Below are 26,636 nucleotides of genomic sequence, written 5' to 3' on the forward strand. Positions count from 1 at the left end.
TATATTAAAGTTATACAAATTTTATTTACCCAATTTTAAGAACCCATTTCTCCTGAAAAAAAAAGGAATTTACCTAAAATGTTTCAAATAAGGTCCGAAGGCTGATCTAATTTCCTATCTAGTTTTATGCTTGCCTGAGCACATCCTATTGCATACCGATGTAGGTGGACATTTATGGCTTGAAATTTGCAAAGTGGACTTAATGCGAAGCTGAATATTTGAATTCTGTATTATCTAAATCAGATTGTGTTTTGCAAACCGTAGCTTATTTGGAATTTTACATTTTTATTTAATATGTATCTGCGAAAATTTAATTCTGAATATAAAATTCATTGGTCGTTTGAGTATTTTTACATTTTGTTAGGATTTGATAAATTAACGCAAGATTAAATATATACACAAAAAGAAACTATTTATTTAATAGGAATCATAGATTTACGAAAGAAAAAAGTAAATATTAGCCACAATATAATTATGCAATAATTTTAAAGCAAGATATTGACTTACGGGTTTTAAGTGAATGGGCATAATTATGATCCTAAATGTATCACAATTTAAGAGTTGGCACTTTTAAGAGTTTCACAGTTTTGCTGTTTCTTTGAATTATCACAATTTAAAGGAACAGCGGAGAATATTCATTGTGATATATAATTACCGACCAGGAGTCAGTTGGTTAAAGTAAAAGAGGAAAGATCTAGTAGAAAAAACAGCAATGAAAAAAATATATAAAAGTTGAAGAACTGAAGTAGAAATGATGAAAGGTAAGTAAAACAATATTAAGAAAAGGATATATAGGACAATTTCTATTATGCAATTATGAAAAGTATGGAGTCAGGATATTTCTATTAATAAAGACGGTGATAAATGATTGATAAATATGTAATTGTGAAAATTGTAACAGGATAATTTTTTGTCTGATTTTGATACTCATATAATAGCTAATTGTTGTCCGTTCCATATAGAACATACCCTCCACTTACTACTGTTACAAGAATTGAAAAATTTCCCACCCTTTTCTGCGATTTTCTGATTTATACGAAGCGTAATAAACGGCTGGGTGGCCGCCGAAGATGGTGTCGCATTTCTTCTCTCTCTCTCTCTTTAAACTTAGTGTACTGTCAGCGCTTTGCAGTAACTACAGGGTGTTCTATACGGAACGGACCAGTCGTATAATTACGAGGGAAGTTCCTTACAGGTAAGTCGCTTAAGCTTAAATTATATCTGTATAAGAATAGCTGATCACAGTGTTGGAAGGAAATAAAATATAAAGCTTATGCCATGTGTTCAAATTATTAATACTAAAGTCTATTAATAATTTGAATACATCTTTAATAGACCTTTTTGTTTTTTTATGATTATTTTTTTCCAATTTATTCACTCAGCGATGTCTGGTTAACCCGCTTAATTAAATTAATTTTTTAAATCAGGGTTACTAACCTCATCCGAATGCAAAGCTGTAGACCCGATAAGCATTCATATTCAATTAACGTTTCTCTATTTTCAATATATTCCTATGTTTTTACTATTTTATTGTGTTTAGTTTATAATTAATTAATTAGTTTTATAACATTAAAGAACATATATTAATGTTATGCTTATCCAACTAAACTAAAAGCGTTGCTCAACATCTATGCGGTTCTTCTGGTCAGAATACTCGTGATCCTTTGCTTTCATGGTTAGAGCAAAAATATTCCGATATAATTCCATTTCGTGAGCCTTAGCATCCTTTCAGTTTCAGCATATTAAGCTCACTCATTGGACATTTGTAGAGATAGTAATAACTTAGGTATTATCAGAACCTGATTTTCCGGATACTACAGTTAAATATTAAGTAGTCTATCATAAGCTTTCTATCTTATGATAGACGAGACTATTACTGTTTAAGGGTCAACACTAAGGCCCATTTAAAGTTTATACTCTGCTGCACAATAACTAGAACTAAAAGCCTAAGTAGCAATCAACGATGGATACCGATGGATTCCTGAACTAACTAGAAATTTTAGCAGTTCATTTAAAACATCTTTAATAAACAGAAACACGACTACTCAATAACCAGTAGCCTTTTCCTAGTGGTATCTTCATAATGAGACTTGTTTAGTTTTATGATCTCCAAAGTATAGTATTAAAATATTTGTCCTGCTAATGTTTTGTATCATGAAATTTCCATATTCATACATTTAAAACTGGTTTACAGCTGGTTTGTTTGTTTGCTGGTTCATGATTCATTTATCGATTACGCAACCTCTCTAGCTCAGCTGTTATAAAAGAAACTGTTAAATCTATAATGGATATTAAAATGATTATTTTTATGACCAATATATAAATAATAAGAGAAGATAAATAAACCAGAATAGAATATAGATTTAGTTAACTAGCATATGCTATAAAACAAAAAGATTATATATCACAATGAAGAAAATATGTAACGCTTCTAGTTTCATATAACGCATTGAACATAATATGCATTAAGCACAAAAAAAATAGTAGAGAAAAAATTTTTTTAGCTTGCATAAGGGTATTATGCAACGAGCGTAATATAGTACCTTAATTTTTTATTTAACTTAAAGTATTTATCAACGTTTGTTCTCTAGATTGTTAAAGTTGCTATAAATATATTTAAATATTTAAAAAAACCAAACAAAATAAAATCTTATTAAACAAATTAATAGACGATCACAAAACCGATTTACAAATGCAGTAAATCGTTATTAAGTCAGCTAATTAAACTCACCACATGTGGTCATCGGACTTACTAATTAGTAAACCAATTTGTCGCCGATGGAAAATACCCGTGTGGTTGCGGAGCAGTTTAAAACTTTCCGGGGCCCATACGGATAATCCTCGTTTTAATTAATCCAGTTTAAAGTTGGTGGATTAGGTCCAGGCATAAATGTCTTTAATTTGAACCGAGATCTATATATTCTGTTCAACTGCGTGTCAGTTGATGCGCTATTTCAAGGTAATTTAAAGGATTAGCAGTTGGTAATCCTTAAATTTAAATTACAAGCTAATTAGTATATTAATCATGGAAAATAAAATTAAAGAACAACAAAAAGAACTTTAAAAACCTTAAAAATGTATTATGATGCACTTATATAGCGCTAAGAAGTGACAATTTTGTTTCTCTACTAATGTATATTTATTTATTGATAGAAAAATATTTGAAATAAACTAATAAAAATATATTTTTGTCTGCGCTTTCCACAGCAACGGTTTTAAATAAATCCATTTAAAATTGATTAGAAGGTACTAAAACTAATTATATAAATAGTGTCCTAAAAATAATAGGATGGAAATAGTTATATGACCATAGATAAACTTGTTTAAGTAAATATCGCCTATCATTATTAAATGTTTAAGTTAAAGCACTCTGTTATAACTAGGTATTTCTAATGCAAAAGCGTGCATGCACAAGATGTCAAAGTCATGTGTCAATGGTAATCATTCAGGTCTGGAAAACTATAAAAGAAAGAAGATCGGTTAAATTATAAAAAAGTTGCATCATTTCATGCTTATTAAAATCTTGTCTAAAGATTAAGAAAAATCCAAATATTTCCGGAAAAATTGTCGTATTTTCGTAATCATTTCTATAGAATTTTATTTTTAGGCATCTCCCTTTCTCGTGAAATGATGTGTTCTTAAAGTATTATTATAACAGATTAGCTTTAATACAAAACTGAAATTGAAGCATGAGTTTTTAAAATATTTAGATTTTTGTTAAACCTTTTACAGTGTTAAAATATTTTTAATCTATTGTTAAACTATTTAATAACTAAAAGAGGCTGTAGTTACAGGAGAACATAAAATTTAAAAAAATTAGGATTTTTTTTAGACTAGTAACAATTTTCTATAAATATCTCTGATAATCATTAAAACATTTTAATGGCCTAAAAGAATACCACAAATAAATTGAGAATTAATGAAAATGCATCATATTTATCAAACAATTTATAGGAAGAGTTCAATATGTATAGTAGGTCTATTCAAAGCACTCTGTTAAAGCTCTCCCTATTGCACTATAACAAACTACTCTCGTAATATATAAAATTTATTGTCAGCGTTGATTATTTCCTGCCACAAAATTTATACCAGCGAAATGTATTTCAGAGTGCCATTTTTGCTCTCTTAATGGTTTTCTTAGGATGCGAGATACAATTTAGCGTTTTATTTAGGATGGTTATTTTTGAATAAGAGCGCCTTGTCTTATGTAGTTTTCTCTTTCTGATAGCTGGGTATAATAAATATTTTGTTTCTAGGAAAATGAACATTTCGTACTTCTCGTATAATTTGATGTACGATGTCTAGAACTTGGATAATTCAGCCGACAGTAATTATTATCATTATTATTTACTAATGCCAAAAAACATATATTACATGTATAACATGCAAGAATTAACGGACCGACGTTTAAAATTATGAAATAATGCAATGAATGAAAACAACACAATTTAAACTTTCAAATAGAATTTATAAATGTCAAAATTTAAAAATTCAGTTTTAACATAAAAGGCTTTTTGATTTGGCATATTCTTTATCACTCTTTTAAAAGTTTTTATGGGAATCACCTTAATATTTTGTAACAGTTTATTGAACAACTTTATTGTATTATATTCTCTGATCTACATTGACTCTTTTAGAGGCAACAGAAAACCGCTCTCAAATCAGTTTAATACGAGTGTCATGACTATCCATGAATGCTGTGGTAGTAATAAGTAAAAAGTTAATATTTTTAGTCTTATCTGCAATCTTCCCATAGTGCATGCCAGCCAGTGATCTTACTGAGGTTAAACTGGCTCACTTTGTCCCATGCTTACATATGGGGCTTATATGTCAATGGAAAGTGGAAAAATTCATGGGCACTATGCTTCTAAGTCTTCCACTTACATTGTGAATCTTTCATTTAAATATTGTGTCCGGATAGATCCCCACGAACTTCATCTGCATACAGCATAGAGTTCTCTGAGGGTAAATATTACGTCTTGCATCTAGTGAAAATTGATTGTCATCAAACCAATGTTTCCTCCACCTACAGATCCTTATTATGATTTCTGAAAAAGGTATCACCTGCAGATTGGTTAAATTTATACACAGGCAAATGTCAACTATAAACACAAAAAAATAGTCAGTTAGGTTTTGACATTTATATCTCACAATTGAATGATAACAGCAAGCAGCATTATCAACCTGGTAGTGATCAGAAAAACGAAAATAGTACTTCTTCTTCTGGGTGTTCCATGTAGGCACGTCTACCTACCTATTTTATTATACACGCTTTATGGGGAAGTAGTTGTTCCTCGCAATCTATTCTCCTGAACTTTCAGTATAGTATAGAGAGATTTTGGTAGAGTATGCTCTCCTATGCCTATGAAAGAACTGCGATAGATACTGAACTTAAAGGCTAGACTAGAATGTGAAATAAGTTTCATTTAAATCAACATAGAGAGCAAGTTGTTCAGCTATAACCTGCCCAAATATTAAAGTAAATATAAATGTAATTTTTAAAAAAATATGACTTTTATATAAAGATGAGATTAAAGAAATATGATTTTTTTATAAAGAAGACAACTGTCATATGCATCATTATATAACGTAGCTTGTATCCATTATTAAGCCACATTTTTGATTACTATTCCCTTTTACGCGAACCAATTTATTTATTATTTGATATTTATTTAACAGTTGAATTTTATATTGCTCACAATTATATGCCATAGAACGGGGTTTCTATTTGACATATTAAATAGAGGTTGGCTGGAGGTGAACAAGTGATGACGATTGGAAACTTATTATTAAGGGTGGTTCGTTTTGAAATTAAACTGCACTGTATATGTGACAATATTGACAATACCTAGTTTTTTCAACAATTCTTAGGAAACAATGAATATGAAATCATATTAAAAAATAACAAATTAATATGCTACTAAAAATAAATTTGACACATTCAAATATTGGTGGTAAAATTTTTATATGGTTTGCATAAAACTCGAAGCAATTTCGTACTTGGCGCTTGAATCTACTATAAAATGTAACACATCCGTAGGTGTAACTGTCACGCTATTCATATTTATCAACCATAATATAAAATGTCAAAGCAACGCTCCCAGAAAGGAAAAACTGATGCATACTCTGCTTCCGAAGAAAGTAGCTTAGCGACACCATTACAGGAAGGCACCGATCCTGAATCTCTCTTATTCCCGGAATTTTCGGATCAGGATATAAACTCGGAAAGATGGGATAATACATCAGCCAAGGTAAATATTAAGATACGCACAGTCTTGATAAAATCGATGTAAAAAACATGGTTATTCTACTTATAATATTTTTAAGGATTTTTAAATCATCATTGATAATATACATAAATACGTAATGCTTTTAGACCTAGATTTGACAAATAGACTAATCCGTATAAGAAGTTTTAGTAAAATTTAATGACGTTCACTTTGTCACATAAATCAGGCTAGACGTTATGTTTTTAGCGTATTTCTGCTATACACATATATAGGTATCATATCAGTTTTTTTCTTAAGTCTAGCGTTAGTTTAATAATTACCATATTAGTAGTATTGAGTTGTTTTACTTTGCATTTTTCCTTTTAGGATAAATCTACACTAAACATTATTAAAGTGGTCTATGACGATCCTCACCAAATACATCTGCCCTCCGGTTTGACGGTAAATCAGTGGAAAAGATGTAATGAAGTATTTGATGTAAGTTATTTTATTTTAAATTTTAATTAAGTAAAAAATATTTGCAAAAATGCAATACATATATGGTGTGCATAAAGATTTCTTCTCTTATCACTTACGCTGAGCTATTATAAATAAATATGACTCTTTTAGTGATCACAGCTTTTCAAAATTCCAGAAAAAGTATTTTTTCAAAATTTAATAATCGCATTAAAAGCATGTTAATTTGGAATAAATACTAGTTAAATAAAAAAAGGATGAACTTTGCCGGCTTTCGTACATACGTTTTACTTAAAAGGATATCTGATGTGTAAATGCTTATTTGTAAATATCCTAAATCTTCTACGTCACTAAAGTAGCATAAATTTTTTTTTACAGGTTTCCAGGCAAAAATCTAGACATAAACTAGGGTACTAGCTATTCTTACAATAAACGATTTTCTTCTTTTTAAAAAATTACATAGTCTTTATTGCAGTGATTTATTATGCTATTTAAAAATGATCTCCATTCATATTCATTTCTAAATTTATACACAAAAAACAAACCAATAAGGAAGTCAGCAAATAATTACAATTACATTTTTCACTTATCAGCAATTTAAGTATAAACTAAACGAGAATAAACAGTGTAAGTAGCAGACCGGTATCGACAGTGATAATGATTTACGTTTATATGAAGTAAAAACTTATATTCTTGTAGAAAACCAAAGAGTTTTTAAATAAGCGAGTTCTCTAAAATATTTACTCCAGCTATGTATCGATTTAAAATTTTAATAGAAGGTTGCAGATAAAGACAAGACCTTTTTAATAATCAAGATTACCACATTTTAATATCGATAATGCTGTGACTAATGCATAACTTAAATGGATACAATTGCCATTTACTTACCTTTATATGCTTTAAAGATTCAACGCGTTTAAAGAAAAAACAAATGATTATTTGGATACTAGCGGGACCAATTTATATTTATTTTTGTAAAAGATACCTTGCTAGGATTGAGGATCCCTGAAGTATTCGTAACAACATTGCTGAGAATTTTTTACGATTAATTCCTTTATATAAAGCAACATTGCCACTATGATATACGATATTTAACCAAAAAACCTACATATCCTTTAACTAAATTTGATAATTTTAGGGTCATATTCTATAGGTTAAATAGAACAAAATTACGTCCTTTATGGCTTATTCAAGTTTTTGGAAAAACTTGGAGAAATTTTAGCCAGTTCCCTAAATACAAATATGAAATGACTTTGAATAGAGAATTTTCCATTGGCTATTTTTAAATTCTAAATCACGACTTTTTTTATTTCATTTTAAACTTTTTCTTAGACATTTAAATGTATAACTTGCAAGAGTGACTGTGTACACGTAGATCTAATAAAATGCGAGAAGAGATTTGTATAGCATGTATATTATATTTTCCATTAAATAATGGCAATGTGGTTTCGTCTAATAAATATCATTTTATTTAAATATATGTTTAAAGAAGCGATAGATCACACTTATATAGTTTTTTTTGTGATTTGCGACAATTGCGTTCCTTTATGGTAAATAATGTACTAGAATGTCAGTTTCTTAAAGAAAATAAAAAATAGGCCTCTCCATTGAAAAATTTAATAAAGATATGAGAACAAAGCTATAAAAACTATACACTTTATATTATTATCTACAAAATAAAATATACAATAAGAGACATTTTTCCTAAAATAGCCTAACAAATAGATATTTAGAATTAATAGATTAATTACGCTTTCCTTAAACTATAAAAAAATGCTAGTTGTATCAGTAAATACAGTATATTATTTTGATTTGCCACAAATTTAATTTAAGACATAAATTGTCAATTGATAGTAAAAATTATATTTCAACAATTAAGATAGTGTAAAAGCTATCCGAAAGATTGCTGCAGAGGACATAATACATATTTACAATACTATGCAAAATTTAAAATAGAGATTGCTTTTGATAAAAAGATATGTTTTTTGAATGAAATATTATACAGGAAAATTGCAGATATATGTAGTATACGGTGCTTTTTTTAATTTCAAAACTGATTTACGTCTATATGAAGTAAAAACTTATATTCTTCTAGAAAAATTAAAGTTTTTAAATAGGAGGTGGATGAACAACTTTCGTTTCACTAATAGCTTCACAAAATTATATTTACTTGTTCTAATTATTTTTAATTAATTTTCGAATTAATAAAAGTTTGTTTATACAGAATTTATGATTTTGTATTATTTAGTACTTAATAGCACCTTTGTTAGTTGGGGTCTTATTTTGTTTGTAGGTTAAAACATTGGTAAATATGAATAGTTAACATGACCCATATCAAAAATTTTTTTGTTTTCATTGGAATTTTATTGGAACGGTAAGAGGTCTCAAAACATTAAAACATTATCTTATTACAGTTATTTCTTGCAATTAATATATTAAACAATACAAACAATTTTCCATAATTTTCACAAGAATAAGTCAATTCCAACTTGGCAGATTTACATAAAATTTTTTAAAAAGACCTCCAAAATATTCACTCGAGGTGTTTTCCTACTTAAGATTTTAAAGGCGATCTTATCCTAGCATAAGGCTGCAGTCAATGGGTTGACTTTTTAATTATTAAGGTTACCAACAGTTTGATATCGGTAATGCCGTGACTGATGCATAACTTAAATGGATACAGTAAGCATTTGTTTGCTTTTATATGCTTTAAAGATTCAGCGCGTTTAAAGAACGAGCAAATGACCATTTGGATTTTACCAGGACCAATTTAAATATATTTTTATAAAAGGTTCCATTTTAGGATTGAGGAACCCTAAAATGTTATAATAGCAATGACCCTGAGAAGTTTTTATGATTGATTTATTTGTATAAAGCAACTTTGCCAATATGAAATACGTAAAAATTTCAAACTTTTTATTATTTTTGTCCTTGCTTAAATTAATAAATAATTTAAAAAAAAAAACGTACATATTTTCCTTAAATAAATTTAATAATTTTAGGATTATAATCTATAGCTTAAATAGAACAAAATTACGTTCTTTATGGCTTAATCAAGTTTCTTGGAGGAACTTTAAAAGTTTTAGCAAGGTCCCAACATAGTTTAAGAAATTTCTTTGAATATAGAATTTGTCATTGGCTATTTGTAAGCGCTAAATCACGACGTTTTTCTATTTTATATAAAACTTGTTTCTAGAATCTTTAATGCATCTATAAAGAAACTTATGATTCGGCTAACTATTCAGAAAGAAAAATAACCTTAGGAAAAAATGTGTCGTAGATCACACTTATTTATGTTTTTTTTTCTAAAGATAGTATTTTTTGTTATTTGCCAGAATTGCGTTCTCTTACAGTAAATAATATGCCAGGATGTCAGTTTCTTGAGGGTAATAAAAAATAAGGCCTTTTTACTAAAAAATTTAATGAAGATATGAAATTCAATAAGAACAAAACTTTAAAAGTTATACACTTTATATTATTATCTAACCTACAAAATAAAATATGCAATAAATAAAATTTTCACTAAAGTTGCATCAGTAATTATATTACGTATAAATAAGATCAAAGTGATTTGCCGTAAATCTTATTTAAAATATAAATTGTCAATAATTTATAGTAAAAATAATTTTTTTAACAATAAACATAGTGTTAAAGCCATTCCAAGGAATGTAATATTATGCAGGAAAAATATGGATATATTCAAACAAATTCATATTGAAAGCTAACCAGTTCGAGAATTGTTCGGAAAATTCGAAAAATTGTTTATCCAACAGCCTTTAAAACTTAAGTCATGAGTCTTTTCAATATAAAAATGAACAAGATATTATGAGCAATTTTCTCATAAAACGATTAATAAATAATTATATCAGAAAGAATTTTTCATTGTTTATCAAGCAATAAAGAAAATACAAATCCTAATCACAAGAAAAATAATTTTTGAAATCGTCCTTCATTCTAGGCCTCATCTTATAAACTGGAGCAATTAATCAGCTAAGATTTTATTTATTATTATTAATATATTGGATTAAACTAGCTACGTCTCACTCTTCAGGACTGTTAAGGCCAATACGATTACGAGTAAGTACCTCTGGATGCTGCTTAAATTCCTTTTTAAGACGATTCTGACATGTTTCAATGCAGGTTCTTATCGATAAAACATCGGCATATTGGTGATATTCGCCTTTTCTATTTTATAGTATAAAGTGATACTCTTGTAATCGTTGAAGACTTGCTATTTGTCCTTTAGGGTTTTTGTACTGAAACAGCGATTTCAGAGAAGCATGGTCAGTCCTAAGGATGAATCGTTGACCATACAAATATTTATGGAAATACTCAATAGCTTTTACTACAGCCAATAACTATCGTCTGGTAACACAATACTTTCTTTCTTGCTTTTTAAAATGTTAAACGCGACTAAATCAATTCTAGACTAGCCTAGTATAATTTATTCAATACCCTTTTCATGTAGCAAACATTATGCCGGTCGAACCAAGGAGGTATTACAAGTAAATTACAGTAACAGAGAAAGAACCGCCTTGGTAATATCATTTTCTCACGCACCATATATTTCATTTTGAAGACATAAAGATTTTCAACAAAGAAAAAAGTCACAGTTTTCAGTTCACTTATCAGGCGATGCGTGAGCGAGACATTGTCAATCTTAGGAAGATTTATAGCAATTTATTGGGTAAGTAAAGGGAAATGTCTCCTGATAGAGTTGAAATTCGCTTACGCGGAAAAATCATCTCAAACAAAAGCTTGACGAAATTGTTTTATATTCGTAGAATAAAGTTAACATTGTTTCTAACTGGATAGAAACATACCATTATGATATTTTAACTGTTTGTCTAGTTAATAATTTAACAAATGTTTTAAGTAATATGCTTAATATAGAGGTAATTTTATTTTTTGTGTGCAATGAAGTTGAATTATGTAGGTATGTTCAATTAATATGTTAATATAAAGTTGTTTAAAAGATTATTGAGGGGGTATATTTAGAGTTTTAGTTATGGTTGCATTTACCTATTCTCTTAATTTCTTTGTTTTTTTTTTTACTGTTTTTGTCTTTCTATTTAGCAATATAATAAATTGATAATCATTTGTTTGGCCATTTTTAATTAAGAGTTTGTATTTGTAGTCTTTTATCTGATTGTTTCTGTTATTATTTTTATTTTATCTCAAGACCAATTTTTTTAACTTAAAACTACTTACAGCAAAAAAACGTATAAATAATTATTATTTAGTTTGTAGTCCCTTAATACTAATTTTTGTACTGTTTTTGTATGTTGCAATTTGCTAATAATTTAAATATTATTATAATTTGTTTATCATTATACAGAACCAAAAAAGGTATTATTTTCATTTTTACTGTTTTAAGATATCTGTAAAATGTGATTTATTTTGCCTCATCTTATATATAGAAATATTTATACAGAGTGGTCGGTAATGAATGTTACAAAAAGCAATTCTAGGTTAAACTCGTGAAAATATCGATGTTAAGCCAAATATGCTTACTAAGGAATATCGCTAATGAATAAGATACAGGGTGTTAAAATTTAGTTTTTGAATCTGTTTTCTCTCTATAGATTAAGTTGTTTATGAGGTATCGATGTTGGCGATGAGGAATATGATTTTATTCTATTTTTTGACATAAAGTATATAGACCGTTAGTTACACAATATTTACATGCTGTTTCATGCTATTACTTTCCTACTTCTAAAATTATATAATATCTTATTATAGGAAAAAAAAAAGATATAGTACATATATTTCGGTTACACTTCCCGATTTCAAAACTATTTGCATTAAAACGTTCTGTTGCAAGTTCTGTGGTAGTCAAACATCCTAAACATGGATAATACGGATAACAAATTTACCTAGTCATCATTTATTAACAAAATCCTTTTTACGGACAAAACGACCTTCAGCAGACGATGTGTTTAACTAGCGAAATAATTATACCTGGGAACTAGAACATCCAATAATATCTGGTGTAGCAATATTATTGGACCTTTTGAGTTACCCCCAATGCTTACTGGTAATCAGTATCTATAGTTTTTACAAAATTGATGATATTTCTTTAAATCTACAACAAAATATGCGGTATCTGTACGATGGAGCTCCACTGCAATATTCAGTTGCAATTTTCAATTCTTTAGATGAATGGTTGCCTTGCAGATGATTGGGTCATGACAGTGAATTTCCATGACCTCCACGTAGTCCGGATCCTTATCTTTTGAAGTTATATTATGTCATTAGTTTGTAGAGAAGAAATCCATACACGAGAGCAACTATTGCAAAAAATTCCTGATTCCACCAATGTTATCAAAAATAAACAAGGAACTTTATTCCAAGTAATGCACTATTTGGTGAAAGGATTAAGGAAATGCCTGAAAGTAAATGGTGAATATTTTGCGCATTTGTTAAAGCGATGTTTTACATTATTTCATTTATTAATAATATTCATTAATAACCTCAATTAGTGTTAAAATATTTTTAACTCTGCTAATATTTCCAAAATGCTTTGTTTAATCAAAATAGGTTTTTGTTACTTAAAAATCATCATTCTATTAGTAACTTTAAAAATAATAAAACGATACTTGTAAGAAAGTTATGGCATGAAACAGCATGTGAGTATAGTGTAGCTGGCGCCCTTTACATTTTATGCCAAAAAATAGAATAACATTTTCCTATTATTGTCCTAGAGATAATATTCAATATTAATTCCATCACTGGGGCAGTCGGTAGAATTAGTATTAATTATATATCGCCTAATATTATGAAATTCTGATTATTCTAAATTACAATTATATGCATTATATGATTGAAATAAATTATGTGGGTCATCGGATAATCCGTCTGATTGTATCGCATAACTCATGTCTGGCTGGCATATTCTTTTGCTCTTTATAGAAAGTCATAGGTTAAGATAGAAAGCAATTTCTGATTTTTGTCTAGCTTTTGGTAACTTCCAAGAACTTATTAATTTTTATTTTTACTGTTTAACAAAATATCAAGCTTAAATTCAGTAATCATACTTCTTGAAAAAGATCGAGACTATTTATTTAGTAATTTTCAGTTAACAGAATTTTCTTTTGTTCTTGGTTCGAAGTTATTAAGCCAAGACTTTACTACCTTTAGGTCTTCTATTTAGCTCAGGTGTAGTAATTGGGTATCTACGTCATCCCAAAAAAGTGTAGTATCATCAATATCATTGATATACAGTAGGAACAAAGTAATCTCAAAACTGAGCCTTGGAAAACTTATTAAACAACAGATGTAGATTTATATTTGTGTATTAGGAACATACAAATATGCTTTGGCAATGCTCTTTTTGATTCCAATATTAAGTTTTAACACCCTGCATCTGAATGATGAGCGATATTTTACTAAGACATATTTGGCGCAACATCGATATTTGCACAAGTTTAACCTAGAATTAAGTTTTGATGCATATATTACCAATCACCCTGTTTAATTATATAACTATATTAAAAATATTTATCACTTTGTATGGCTATTTTGACTACTTTCCACTTTTTTCTCATCACTTTCCATTCTATTTCCTCTCGATTTAATTGCAGGTTTTCCCGTTAATGCGTGCTCTGGTTTAAATTATAATAACAAAGCAAAATCAATTTTCCATGAACTTGAACCATTTTCGACTTTCTCATCTATCAATTCCAAAGATAAAGTTGACGGCTCCGTTATTGTTTTTCGGGCGAACTTTAAAGCGGCCTTCAGCTTGAAAAATTGTGGTTATTATTTTTGAGCAGGGGCGTCTGTTCTGAAATTGACAAGCACATACCTAAATAGAAGAAAAATACTAAGCATTTTTTTTTAAATTTATATATTTCTTTTATAATGTAATAAGCAAACATATCTACGTTACTCAAATAACAATCATTTTATCTTTTGCGAGCAATAAATTTTAACAAGCCATCCTCTTTTTCGCATCATCAATTTCACATTTCCTAATTTCCCTAAAGAATTTCGTGCGAACTTTTTATTATTCTAGAATACTGAAGAGCTGTCGTATATATATTTTTTATGCTAATGCGTGACATATATTTTTTCAGATAAAATTAGCGACCCTATTTTTATTTATTTGTTCGAATTTTTTACTTAAATTAAAGTGTTTATAATGCATGGCTAGGTTTTTTATAGTACACCATTATTATAAAATACTGTTAGTATAAAATTTCAATAAATAAATAGTTCAAAGGGTATGAAAAAAACTTCTTCACGATACGTCAGTTTGCCTTGCATGGTTGGAAAAAAATAAGGTTTAAGGAGATATTAACCCATTTAATACAAAAGGAAAGAAATCAGAAATAAAAGACTATTTCTTACTAATAATAGTGATTAACAGGTACATAAGAACATGTTTTTAAAAAAAAGTAATTTTTTTCCTATTTTAGAAAAAAAGCTGGTGTATGTACGAGCCAACCACTGAGTACAAATCATAAAACTTTTTTTTAAAATTTGACTTAATTCTTTATGTTGGTCAAGTCTAAGCCGATTGTTTACTAGATGTACTATCATAAAAACTCATAATATTCCTAACTGAAAATGTAATGTTGTATTTCCAAAAAAGACAATTTTTATTGACTGGTACAAAAGCGAACTACTGGTATAATTCGCTCACTATTTTTGATGACATTTTACAAAACAATCAGCATGCAAATGAATATCATACTTAGTAAAGATATATATTGTATGACTATGACATATTCTATATCTGCACCGCAATATTTGAGTATGAGAAACCATTAGATGGCCCTGGTTATCACATCTCATTTCATCGATATACAAATGTCAGTTTTTAGAAGACGTAGAGCTATATTATACTAATAATAATAATAATAATAATAATAATAATAATATTAATAATAAAACTAAGGATCATCTGTGCAATACCGCAGAACGAGCTACGCTACCTCGACATATGAATTGCCTCCATAAAAACATTTAGTCAATTGAACTTTTTCGGAAAGAGTATAAACATCTATAAAGATAAATATATAAAAAAAATTAAAATAGCGCTTTAAGATGACATAGCAAATTGAGATCTGCTGATTGTGCCATTCCAAAAGTGGCAAATTAGAAGATCGGAATGCGCCTCGCCGCTTCTCAATCAGAAAATAAGCGAGAAACGGTGCTCCCATTTATAATGCCTATGTGTAGTCTTCTATTCGCCAACCTGTATATACTAGTATAAGCCATTAGTAATTTAAATACTTATGTTACCATTTGTGATTTTTTTATATGTACACTATTAATGTTCTTATATACCTATCCAGTATATGTTAGTATATTAGGCAATATATTAGTCAATATATATTATTAGGCAATATTAGTCAGTATATTAGGCAATTTTTTCCTTTAAAATGTTTTACACCTTTTAAAGGTTGGTATATTGACAATAGGTATAAATAATAAAAATTTATCTCTCTAATAAAATGTGTAAATATTATGGTTTGCCTAGGTCTCACCGCAGCAACAAACAAAATATTCAAAGTTTTACGTGACATAAAGGCATTTGTTCTTATTGTTATTTAATATATTTTTTGTCTGTAGCAGTCAAGACCTCATCACTTTTTTTAAAGGCTTGCCACAAACACAAATGCTTTGCTAAATATAATCCAAATAAAGTAAAAAAAAATGACATTTTTAGTGTAAATAAGCCCTTGAAATACGATAATCAAATTCGGCAACTTTTTTTTAAAAGCCTTCCATAAATCGTTTTAAATTTCTTTAGGATTTTTACCAAAATACTATATGTAGTAGCTTTCAATAAAGAGGCAATAATTATTTATGTTTAGAATATAGAATTCAAATTATAGAATGCAATGTCAAAGGTTAAAAATTGCATTTTTGTGAAAATTTGGGGATTTTTATGGTATAATAATTGTTAGATATAACAAAGACCTTTTCGTGTTGTTATTAAATATTTTTTTTTACTGATGCATTATATTGACAGAACTATGATTCCTAAATAATTTAGAAAAATACAAAATTTCCGAGAGTTAAAAATCTAAACGTATATATCAAAATCACATTTCCTCAAGTTTTCTGGCATAATATCAAGTTTTAGAATGTTGACGTTTGAAAATTACTTCGAAATCATTTATGCATTTTTCTTTGAGACTGGGGAGACAGCATGATAACTCTGGCAAATCTCCAAATGCATATATTGAGCTCTGGCTTTGTTCTAAACTGAAAAGACCAGAAAAGTGGCTTGAATCTATTTTTAGCGAATATTGGCCCAAAAATGTCTCTTCTGGGGGATAAATCTAAAACGGATTGCTGGATATAGGTGCGCTTATAGCCAAATATCAGCCCGTCGATATGAGGCAATCTGCGTTAAGTCAAAGACGGATTTGTTTCATCGATCCATTTGTTATACGAACAGTTGTGTGATTCTCTTGTTATAATTTTTATTAGGGCTTTTACCAAATTTACTTAATTATTATTATGCCTAAGAAATTGTACTTTATTTTTATTCATAGCTGATTCAATAAATAATTAAACTCTATTTTAATACCGTATCCAAAATACTTAAAGGGTATATTATACTGTTTATCTTACATGGGCCTTAGCACACTAAATACGTTAAAAAAATGTATTATTTATTTTGCTCAAAAAGCAACGGAAATACAGTGCTTTCATTTCAAAACGATCCACCCTTAATAATTTTCTTAAAAAAAAAAAAAAAAAAAAAAAAAAAAACATTTCAAATTAGATATACAGGGGGATGTTTAATTATGCATTTACTGAAGTTCTGTCAATCACCTCCTCACCTCCAGCTAACCTCACTTTAATATGTCAAATGGGCATATGTCAAAAAACCCCCATCGTGTGATATATCATAGTAAGGAGCGTAAAATTCTCTATTCAACGGTACCAAAAAAAATGAAATCGGTAAATGTGTAAGCAAATAGTTAGCGAGAATATCTAGAAATAATGAATATTTTATTTACGCCAAACTTTGGTATGTCAAATGGCTACCCCATGGTGTGATACATTATTTTAAAGGGCATTCATTATGCTATCAATGGTTGTAAAAAAAATAAAGTTGATTGACCAAGAAGCAATTAAAGTGTAAATCGGTAGGGTAGAAAAACAAATTTAATTAGATTAACAAATTTATTTTATTAAATGTTCAAAATGCGCGCCGTTATTAGCAAGACAATAAAAAAGCCTATTTTCAAACTCCTTACGAGCATCGATAAAGGTCTGCCCGCTAATTTCTCTGCATTCTTAAAATATTCTATTTTTTAAATTCTCAATACTCTCAGGTGGAGTTTTATAAACTTTGCTGTTTAAGTAGCCCCAAAGAAAAAAGTCTAGTGGGGTTAGGTCCGGAGACCGCGCAGGCCATTCGATTACACCACGTCTGCCAATCCACTTTTCTCGAAAATTTTCATCAAGCCACTCTCGAACTACCAAAGTGTAGTGCGCGGGAGCTCCATCCTGCTGAAAATGTATATTATTTTCATTCAATAATATAGCACCATGTTGATCTACTTGATTTTCCATAGATTGGATGATGGAAGGGTATATTGCATTTTCTAAAACGTTTAAATAAATTTCGCCAGTCAAATTTTCTTCAGAAAAATGGCCCGATTATTTCATTCCCATAAATTCCTGCCCAAACATTAATTTTTTGGGAATATTGGGTATGGCCTTCCCGAAAAACATGCGGATTCTCATTATCCCAGTATCTACAGTTATGTCTGTTTACCAGGCCATTTAAAAAAAAAGTCGATTCGTCACTGAAGCAAATGTTCTTCAATAAGTGGGGATCGTCGTCAATTCGCTGGCACATCACTTCACAAAATTGAATTCTCCTATCAAAATCATCTTCTCCGAGTTCATGAAGAATATGAATTTCATAAGGAAAGAACTTATTTTTTTTAAAACTTTATGTACGGAACCAGTGGAAATATTTGTTAGTTTTGCGGCCTTTGGTATAGGCAAAGTTGGATCCATAGCAAATTGTCCTAGTACTTCAACTTGCCATGCTTCATCGACAACTCTATTTTCATATTTTTTCTTATTGCAAATCGATCCCGTCTCTTCAAATTTTCGTATCAATTCTAATACGTATGTATGGCTCACGTTTTTATCTTGATACCTTTCATTAAATGCTCTCGTGGTTCTGCGAGCACACCGATCTTGAGCTCCATAAAGGAAAATTATTTCTATCCTTTCGGCTAGCGTATACACCATTTTATTAACTTACTGTTTTAACTAAAATTGAAAAATTGCACGCGTCAAACTGACAGTTTTAACAAAAATAGATCGCCTGCTTTTTAAACGCCTTAAAAAGGTAAGGTATTGCAGTGTTTTTTTGTACCTATTAGGTAGGTTCCGCAAAAAATATAAGTGAAATAAATACACATACAAAGTTATAAGACTGCAAAGATGTGTGATCAAAAATGCAAAAATGTGATCTATGTAGGTCTACGCCTGATGATGACCTCCGATAGGAGCAAAACACGTGTAGCTTAAAAAAAAAAAAAAAAAATATGGATTGGATGAGACCGTGACTTTGTGTTTTTTTTTTGTTTTGTTTTTGTTTGGTCTCTTAGAGAAAAATGGATGATACGTTTCTATCTGACTCTCAATACCTAACTTTTTTATTAAAATATTATATTGAAAAATAATAGTAATTTGGTACTTATTTGATTACCAAAATAAAGAGTTTTTAGGGTATTATTTGACCTCAAAATAATACCCTAAGTCATAAGGTAGCCCCTATATGCAAATGTGGGCAAAAACATGATTATGGTGGTTAGGCAAAAAATAATTTAACTTTTGCTAAACCACCTCGCATTTTGATTATGTCCATTTCCCAATGAAACACCATGTTTAATATTAAATATTTAACTTAGCCCTACCTTATATTTATTAAAGATATCATTTTAGGTTAATTTTGTAGTTTACTCGACTTTGACGGAATATCCAGATTTTCTAACTCCAAACCAGCACCTCCTAAATATAGAATTCTATAGAAATTTTATATCAACTATAGAAAATCTATTATATATTAGCAGTACTAAACCGTTTCCCACAGAATATGGCAATCCTGGATATTATACATTAGAGCAACTTCGTCCGTGGCGTCCTTGGCACCACATTTATTCCCAATGTAAAATTGTTAAAGGAGAACATTCGGCAGTATACAATTCTGCGGGTAACTATACTTTCACCGAGAAAGCGGCTTATTTACTTAAAAATTATTGTCTTATTTTCATCTCGCTAATTAAGAAAACCTCATTACTATTCCCTTCGCACTTTCCAGTAAATTCCAAGCTAACAAATCAAAATTCAACAGGCTTATTCAGGCGCTCTTTTTTCTGCCTTGTTCAGCGAAAAACAGGAAAAAGTTTTTACTTTTTTTTTATTTCGTACTAAACAGGCAAACAGAAAAGAGAGTTAATGAGGCTTGACAATGGCCGACCTTTTTGTCTCTCTTTATTTTTTTTTCGCTGTAGAGCCGTAAAATATTAAAATAGACACTTGATATTCCAGTCTTTTGATAGCTCTAACGTATAGGAGAGCTATGAAATAGGTCAACTGGAATTGCTTTGTTTTAACTGGCTTAAAAAAACGCTTTGAAACTTTGAGAAACTATTATGTGTAATTAATTATCAGGTGTAGTACGTTATTTTTAGGAAAATATGTAGTGCGCCTTTTTTGGCTAGGAACATGGCGTAAGGTTTACGTTGATGATAAGCTTCCTCTAGATGATGATAATAAATTATTGTTGCCAACACTATATAAACAAAAAGAAGTTTTTCCTATGGAAAATAACACAACTGTTGCGGCAAAACGTGTGAAAAGTAAACCAAAAACTGGTAAAAAATTAGCTAATATCATTTGACACTAAAATCAATAATGCCCAGTATTCTTCTAGCTGCTTCATCAGTAAAAAAAGATACAGTGGATATTTGGCCTATGATACTTTGCAAGGCACTGCTTAAATTGGCAAGTTTGACAAGAAGCAAAATTAGTAAATATAATGATTTTGATATAGTTAATTGCTTAACTGGATGGATACCTCAAAAACTGCATACAAAAGGTATATTTCAAGCAACTAATAGTTATCACGCTTGTATAGGTTAAAAGTGTAAGGGGTTAATAAGAAATTAAAACGCCATATGGACATTGGTAAATTGATATAGTACACATTTACCAAATTTACAGAAAGACTTCGGTCTCACAATTTCTTTTTCGAATTGTGATAGGCTTCTTTGAATATTTTGGATGATTGCTTTTCAAGTATTTAATCAAGCCTGGTGCCAACTTTTTCTTCACTGTGAAAGCGATATTAAACTATAAAACTGCTACTAATAAAAATCATCTTTAAGCATATATGTGTTATGTACAGTTCAAGTGTGAATATTATTTAAATACAATTTTGATTATACCTTTTGATCACGAAATAATAATAATAATAATTATAAACGCCTTTTTAATATCATGAAAATTTATATAAAATACTATTTAATAGAGCTATTCAACCTAACCACTTATAACAAAACAAGTATAATGTTATAATACAATAAGTGTAGGCAATCTTCCAAAAGTATAATATATTTGTAAGTTAATAAAATATAAATATTAAATTTAAATTAAACATGCCTATAGAAACCAATTAAAATATAAGAAGATGCCTTAGAACATTGAAAGGCTAGAATTAGCATTGCCATGGAACTATAGGCAGTTTGTTTACTACATCTCTGATGCAATGATACCTATGTAAAAATTGACAAAAAAACACTTAATAATATCACTTATTTTGACAGGCGCAAAACAATACTATTCCGGTTTAATAAAATATGAAGCATTTCTTTTTCATAACATATGATAAGATACTCTATAAAGAGGTCAACATTCAAACTTGATCAACAAATAAATGCGGATAACGTCCCAATATTAGAGAAAAAGCCAACAACATCGCAACGCCGCTCAATCGCACTATTGATTCCACCGACACAAGTAATCTTTACCAGTGGCGTCGTCAAAAAATATGTACATGATAAATATTTACTAATAATAGATTATGCTTTAAATAATAAACAATATTATTGTTTATAAACACTTTATATGTTTTTTTTTAAAGTACTTCGTTAGAGTAAAGGTACTTATCTAATAAAAGGCATTTTTATGGAAATTAACTATTTAATAATTATTATAGATTTCTTAATAATTTTTTATTATTCTATGTTTATGACGACGGTTGTCTCTTGATATGATGTTATGACAATATTCGTATTTACTTGTGAAAAGATCGGCTTAAATTGTTTTTTTTTTCCATAATGCAGCATAAACGGCACAAGTTTTAACTATCGTAACAGTTCACAAAAACACTGAAATGACTCGCCGTTTGTCAAGATGACATTTCGCGAGATGCCATTTAAAATTTTTAGAGGCGGTTTTAGGAATAACAGTATCAATAATTTTCTTTTTTGCTTTGAAGATGTTATTTTTACACTGAGAATAAAACATATCTTTTCCTATTTTTTATTTTCAATCCAAAATCTAACATCAATATATTAAATTAACATTATTATATGTGTTTATATATAGCTGAAAATTTCCTCTTTTAAAAATGTAAGGTAAGGTGGGGTAAGTGCGACCAAGAATTTTAATACTGCCTCTTTACATCTTCATATTTTTTTTGAATATATACTTTGCCGAATTAATTTTTGTTTGCGAACTTGTTCAGGAGTTTCCTATAAAGATATAGTATTAAAAATAAAAAGACTTTTACAAATTTTGGAAATATAATAATATATATATTTAATGTTGCAGGTGATTGCTCTTTCCCAACCGGAGGGGGAAAGTGCTATCGGACATAAAATAAGAAGTTAAATCGTATTATAAAAAAGAACGGGAAAGAGCATCATATTTTTATTTTAGTAAGCTTAAAAAATCGAAATAAATTATATTTTTGATATATCTTTAATATAAAATGCGTACCATCAGAAAAAGGGAAACAATATTTTTAAATTTAAGCATATTTTTTATTTAAACCAAAGGAATGTAACAAATAAGTGGAAATTTAAGAAAAAGTACAAAAAAACCAAATCCATATCGCAATTTAGTTAAGTAAAAACGTAAAATGGAGAAAAAGTGTAAAGCCCCCGTCTGACCACCGGTCTATTTAAACTTTCCAAAACTTCATACTTATACACCACTGATTTGTCTTTTACGTCTGAGAAAATAAAAGTATTTTTGGGATATTCTTGCCCTACAGCCGCTTTCATAAAGGAACAGTCATACATTTTAAATGGCTCAACTATTTTGGTCACTAAGCTAACGTATATTTTCTCACAACTTCGAGATTTGAATGCCACTTTTATGTATGTGCCTACAGCTAGATCTTTAGGCTGATCCTTATCCGATAGGTTCTTTAATTCGCTCAAAGGTATGTTTTCTGAGCCATCAGATTCTTCAGTAATTTCCTGTACATCACAAAATCTTGAGAGGTTTTCTCTGGAACTATTTGATTCCAAATCTATGTCATCCTCGGTGTCAATATATGTTGGCTCTTTGTAATCTGAAAATTCAGAACTTGAACTTATCTTCTTGTTTTTTTAGGTTTACATTTGTTCATTCCACTAGTGCTTGGAACATCGTTTTGCTCGATAACGACTTTCGTAGTTTTGCTTTTAAGAATTGTGTGTCCCACTGTAGCAGTTAAAACTTCAGCACCTGCAAATTTTTTTTTTCGCGGTCTAATCGCTTGAGGATTTTCCGATTTATTCAATCGTATTGTATCCAATAAAATATTTTTAAAACATGGATCACTTTGCTCCGGTGTCTTTTCGGTTATAATGTCTGTAGGTTTATCTGATACTGATGGCTTATTATTGTTTTGATGCCAAAATTGGTGGTATTTTAACCATATATCACGATCATACATGTCAGGGGTTATAACATTCCTATTAAATGGTAAAATTCCTCCTTTTCGAAATCCGCTTTTAATAATGTTTGTTTCCAAATTGGCCCAAATCTTTCCAAAGTCCAAAGGAAGTGCAAACTCCCGTTTTGAAACACGCTTTCCTGGATTCTTTCGTTGCCAAACGCACAAACTTTCATCCCAGGATACTTTAACTGATTTAAAAACAGAAAGGTCTAGGGGTTGCAACAAATGACTTATATGGGCTGGTAATTTTAAAATTTCAATATTTTGAGTTTTTGCAAACTGTACAACTTCTTCGGTAATATGGGTGGTATGTCCCTCGTATATCAGCAGTACAGGTCTCTCTTCAGTGAATGTGGTAACCAAATTATTCTTTAAAAAGTTAATAAAGATTTCGCAGTTTATCCAGCCATTTTTACTAGCAGCAAAAGTCATGGTGGGATATTTATTATCCGTACTTTCAGGAATCCAATTGGACCATAAGTTTAAGCCCTTAAAAATTACTAAAGGTGGTGCCTTTTCACCACTAGCATCAGCAGCTACCAAACACGTGAAGTTTTCTTTTCCGGTGCCTCCACTAATTCTAGATGACGGTTTTCCCTTTTCTCCTACAACTTTCGTTTTACTAGGATCTGTAGATATACCCTTTTTATCCAAATTCCATATGAGATGTGGTTTGTCAGCCAAATTTAACCGTAAAGAGGTTCCCTCAAGTATCGGTTTGTCAAATATCGGATCGGTTTGCTTTTTTCGAACGTATTCAACCGACTGCGGTTTTTTTTTATTGCTAGATGATGACGCCGTCTAAAAAGAATAAACCAGTCTTTACCAGGACGTCCGTTTTTAAAAGGTGTTTGAATTTGACTCCGATTCACATACTGTTGAATGACGTCCAAAAGCTCCTTTCGTGAAAGACCAAAACCACTTTTTTCTAAAGTTTTTAAATACTAGCAATTCTTCATCCTCTTTTTTTAACGCTGTACAACACCCTCCAGTTTGGCTTTTTTTGCCACGACGACCAGACAGATAGCACTGTAAAGTACTGTATGAAATAGAGTATCTTTTTGAGGCAGCTCTTAAACTTAATAGGTTGGAGTTTATGCTCTGAATCGCAGCCGCAATAGGTTCTTTTGTATTACCTATTCCTCGTTGCGTCTTTCCTTTATAGCTTCTAACCATCTAAAAACCAAAAAACACCTATCGAGAAAGTGCAATCAAATGATATTTGTATATCGGGAAAGTGCAACCTAATGATTGCACTTTCCCTACAATATGTGGTTGCACTTGCCCCACGGTAGATTTTCGACGAGGCAAGTGCAATCATGTAAACAACCAAAAAATAATTGGCGATACTTATTTAAAACAATACAATTCATAAATAATACCCTTATACCCTATTATTTCACCTAAAATAAAATACTTACCTTCAGTTTTTCGGCAAAAGCCAGCAAATTAAAAATACACGTGCTTTGCGTTAATGCAGTCTCTCGCGCTTAGCTTGAAACTAAGACGTATAAACGATAGATGCATTACTGTAAGGATTCGGTCTTTATGATGAGCTTTTAGGTTCACGTTAGGAACCATATGGCGCTGGTTTTACTGGTTGAAATATACTAGCTTTGTGTGTGGCTTGCGTGGTTGCATTTTCCCGCTCTTTGCACTTACCCCACCTTACCTTATGTAAAACTTGACGACAGAGAATTGATGAATATCTTTGTAAACAAAACACCCCCTTGTGCACATGTTGAAATTAAACAAAGTTGTTGTTTACTAATTCTAGCCTTTCAATGTTCTAGGGAAGATACACAGTTAGCTAAAATGTAAAGATACTTTTTCCAGTTTAGAATTTTAGAATAAGAAAATAAAAACAAATAAAAAAGACGACAGCGATGTGATGACGCAGTCAGTTTCTCTGCAAAATAATAAACTTTTTTAACTTCAATTTAAAGTTAGCTTAAAAAAAGCTTTATATCCTTAGTAAAGTATTCTTTGTAAATATATAGCAGTCGCAACTTGGCGAATGATTGTAGACTGTAGGAGATGTAACACATAATACTCAAAAGGAAGATTATTATCAGGGTTTATTCCAAAATGTTTTTGCATATATTGAGTGGTCAAGAGAGATCCCATTTAACTCAATATTAAAGTTGTGGTTAGCCTCAATAGCTTTCTTATTATTTTACAAATAAGCATTCTAGTTTTTGAAGTATTTAAATTGAGACCATTGGCTTGAAATTTCAAAAATATTATTTAAGTCATGATTTACAAGTTGAGAGGCGTGACCAACATTATCAATTTAAATAAATGGTAAATCTACAAGTCACCGGCGTACTGATGCGACTTACAATTTTTGATGTGATTAGGAAAATCAGAAGTATACACTAAGAATAATAACGGTCCCAAGATACTCCCCTGAGGCACGCCTCTAGCATTATTTATCGACGAAAATATCGAATCTCCATGTACTACTTGCTGACTTCTATTTTGAAAAATTCTTAAAGCCTTTATAACACAGCTATGATTTGTAAATCTAAGTAAGCTAATCAGAGTTTCTTAAACAATGTAACATTGCCATTCATTGAAAAAATACAAATATTCTTCTTGAGATAAACCTAATACTCCAGACTATAAATTAAATCAACAAAAGTGTCAAAATTTGTAGCCCTAAAATCCCAGGAATATTTATTATGAATCCCTTTTCGGTGATACCAAAACTTTTTTCGTTCTAACGCAGCTTGCTCAAATCACAATTAACAAAAGGATAAAGGATTGGAGGATTTACACTAAAGAATTATAAGCTACCTGTTTAATCCAACAAGAAGTCAAGCAAGAAAATAGATTAGCTGTTTGTGATGCCTTTTCCAATTTTTTTTTAAATTGTCGTTTTAATGCTGTTGCCTTGCTCTGGCAAGACCATTAAGAGAAAACACGTGTCCATAGGTACCATTCTTATTTGTTATGCATCCCAGCTTACATAATAACCCGACTTAACTATCTTTTTGTTCTGTAAT

General features: G+C 29.8%; 1 protein-coding gene across 1 annotated transcript in view; it reads left to right on the forward strand.

The window, feature by feature from the left end:
• The first annotated feature begins 6,043 nt into the window (after nt 1–6,043).
• LOC126734418 (androglobin-like) overlaps nt 6,044–26,636 on the forward strand; it is a 40,658-nt gene continuing 20,065 nt past the window's right edge. Inside the window, exons 1-5 of the mRNA XM_050438039.1 lie at nt 6,044–6,251; nt 6,597–6,707; nt 19,620–19,887; nt 20,369–20,551; nt 20,611–20,775. Of these exons, the coding sequence (XP_050293996.1) occupies nt 6,084–6,251; nt 6,597–6,707; nt 19,620–19,887; nt 20,369–20,551; nt 20,611–20,775 (895 nt within the window). The 5' untranslated portion in view covers nt 6,044–6,083. The remainder of the gene's footprint in view (nt 6,252–6,596; nt 6,708–19,619; nt 19,888–20,368; nt 20,552–20,610; nt 20,776–26,636) is intronic.

Source organism: Anthonomus grandis, chromosome 3 (genome assembly GCF_022605725.1).
Source record: "Anthonomus grandis grandis chromosome 3, icAntGran1.3, whole genome shotgun sequence".
Classification (NCBI taxonomy): Eukaryota; Metazoa; Arthropoda; class Insecta; order Coleoptera; family Curculionidae; genus Anthonomus; species Anthonomus grandis.